This window comes from Mesitornis unicolor, unplaced genomic scaffold (genome assembly GCF_000695765.1).
Source record: "Mesitornis unicolor isolate BGI_N332 unplaced genomic scaffold, ASM69576v1 Scaffold51512, whole genome shotgun sequence".
Classification (NCBI taxonomy): Eukaryota; Metazoa; Chordata; class Aves; order Mesitornithiformes; family Mesitornithidae; genus Mesitornis; species Mesitornis unicolor.
The window spans coordinates 1-2,528 of record NW_010170868.1 but is presented as its reverse complement, the minus strand read 5'-3'; the positions used below and the strand labels follow the sequence as shown (position 1 = coordinate 2,528).

General features: G+C 50.0%; 1 protein-coding gene across 1 annotated transcript; it reads left to right on the top strand.

Annotated features, from left to right (window-relative positions):
• Nucleotides 1-771: 771 nt before the first annotated feature.
• BCDIN3D (BCDIN3 domain containing) lies at nucleotides 772-1,386 on the top strand (the record flags this gene model as incomplete). Its single annotated transcript, XM_010179832.1, has 1 exon — nucleotides 772-1,386. A coding segment is annotated over one exon (615 nt), but the record flags the coding sequence as incomplete, so codon positions are not given.
• Nucleotides 1,387-2,528: the final 1,142 nt, after the last annotated feature.

The window sequence follows — 2,528 nt, the reverse complement described above, 5'->3', positions numbered from 1 at the left end:
CGGGATGAAGCTGCTGGGGACAAGAGCACTGCATTTTCCATGCCTTCTTTTCCCCCAGCCAGGAGGTTTGAAAGGCCACCTAAGCCACTGTATAAAGGACAATTCTAGATCCTGTTTTGGGTGAACTTGTAAAACACGTCAGGTAAAAATGTCCTTGGTCCAGCTCTGTTGAGATCCAGGGACGTTCACCGCTAGAGGACTCCCTCTGCCCGCTGTGGGCTGTGCGTTCACAGCCGGTGTCAGTCAGGAGCTTCACCGGATCTCCTGTAACGAAGGATTAATTTCCACTCCATGGTGCACTCTGTGAAAGGAAATTCGAAGGACAGCTCTCATGTTAACTGCCTTATGCTGCCATTTAATGGTCAGGGAATGGGTTTTACTTTAGCAGCAGCAGAAGAAACGCTCAAAATTGGGCATTATAAATGGCTCCAAGTGTCACCAGGGACCTCTGAGGCTCACCTGGGGAAGCCAGTGAAGCCTTCACCCCTGTGTTGGTTGAGGATACCCAGCAAGATTCCTGTGACTAAAACTCATCGTTCCCAGAGGTGTTGGAGCAAAACGCCGAGCGTGGGGTGATGCTGGTTTAGTTCTGATCTCGGGTTGGCTTTCTGGTACTTGGGGCTATCATCATGCCTTTTGCTAGGGAAAGGAAGCTTGTTGGTGAGCTTATTGCTCTGAACTTCATCGAGAGACAGCTCTGAGGTGGTGCTTGTGCCTGGCTGCTGTGCTTGGTGATGGTCCCGTGAACCCCTGTTGTTTTCCTTTCTGCAGGAGCTAAGTGTGGCTCTGTACAGGCATCTCCTTGGCCTTCAGGAGAGCGAAGGCAGCCTGGACCAGCCCGCAGCTGGAAAGGATCTGAACCTTCTGTGCTGTGACATCGATCCGGTGCTGATAGAGAGGGCTCAGCAATGCAGCCCTTTTCCCACCTCCATATCCTTTGCCAACCTGGACATCATGGACTCGGGTGCCAGGGAGCCTTTCCTGAGCTCCTACCTGGGCCGTTTTGGCCGTTCCACCTTTGACATTGCTTTTTGCATGTCTGTGACCATGTGGATCCACCTGAACCACGGGGACAGTGGCCTGGTGGAGTTCCTGGCCTTCCTCTCCTCTCTGTGCGAGTACCTGCTGATCGAACCCCAGCCGTGGAAGTGCTACAGGGCGGCCGCGCGCCGCCTGCGGAAACTGGGCAGGAACGACTTCGATCACTTCCGATCTCTCGCTATCAACGGGGATATGGCAGAGAGGATCACGCAGATCTTAACGAGGGACTGCGCCATGGAGCTGGTGCGTTGCTTCGGGAGCACCAGCTGGGACAGGAGTCTCTTGCTTTTTAAATCGAATGGCTCAAATCACGAGGGCAGGGAGTCTTCCAAACAGGAGATGTGACTGATAAACGGCCTCTCGCATTCGTGAATTCATAGGCAAGGAGGTACTTGCTGTTTAGAGGCAGAGCTAGGAATTCCTAAATCCCTACAGGGACCAGACCTTGGCCTCCCTGGGGAGCTTGAGGCAAGTAATGTCCTTGTGATTTTTATGTTTTCCTTCTTTCCATCTGGAAAACAGTGGCAGTTTTAATCCACCCTGTGGGTTCTGAGCTTGCTGTTCCTAGAAAGTGCTCTTGAAATCAAAGTTGCTACATACACGTGTCCTGTGTGTGCCAAGAATATTCCCTGAAGAAGAGAGGAGATGCCTTTATGGTCCCCGGAGCTTCTCAAGGACAGGGATCATTTCTGTTGACCTGTGTGCTGTGCTGTTTGTTCTGCTTCTTGTCATGTTTTCTGTGTAAAGTACTCTTGGAAAACATATAACCTGACTTACCAGCTGTGGGCAAGTGAGTTGGATCATTTTGCAGAGCATTTGAAGATGCCCCATCCCTGGAATCATTCAAGGCCAGGTTGGACAGGGCTCTGAGCACCTTGGTCTGGTGGGAGGTGTCCCTGCTCACTGTAGGCTTGGACTGGATCAGCTTTAAAGGTCCCTTCCAATCCAAACCATGCTGTGATTTGTGATATCGGTCAAGCTTTGCAGATGGGGCTCTCCTGGGGTGTGCTTTGGAGATTGGCAGTGGTGTGATCCTTCCGTAGAGAGGGGTTTCTGTGGTAGGATGTGTGTTGATTGAAGTGTATAATAAAACGAGTGCTTTTTGTAATAACAGCCTTGAAATAAAAATGACTTAATTTTATCATAGATACTCTGAGTTTTTAAATCTTGCTTTTTGTTCACATTGTTTTCAATGCCTAAGCGGTCTGGGGTAATTGAGTTCATAATTTGGCTGTATTTACAGGCTCAGATGAGACTTGAGGAGAAAATATTTGGGTTTCCCAGCAGGGGTCCTGAGAGCTCTTCTTTGGCTCAGCTGCAAACCAATGTCCCTTCCCTGGTGGCCGTTAATTTTCTTAAAGAAAACTTTCAAACCTGGGTTTCCCTCACTGTCCCTGTGGGAGTGGAAGGAGAACCAATTTGCCATGTATTTTCCTGAGGGTTCACCCGAGAACCTGATCTCACAGAATCACAGAATGGCTCGGTTG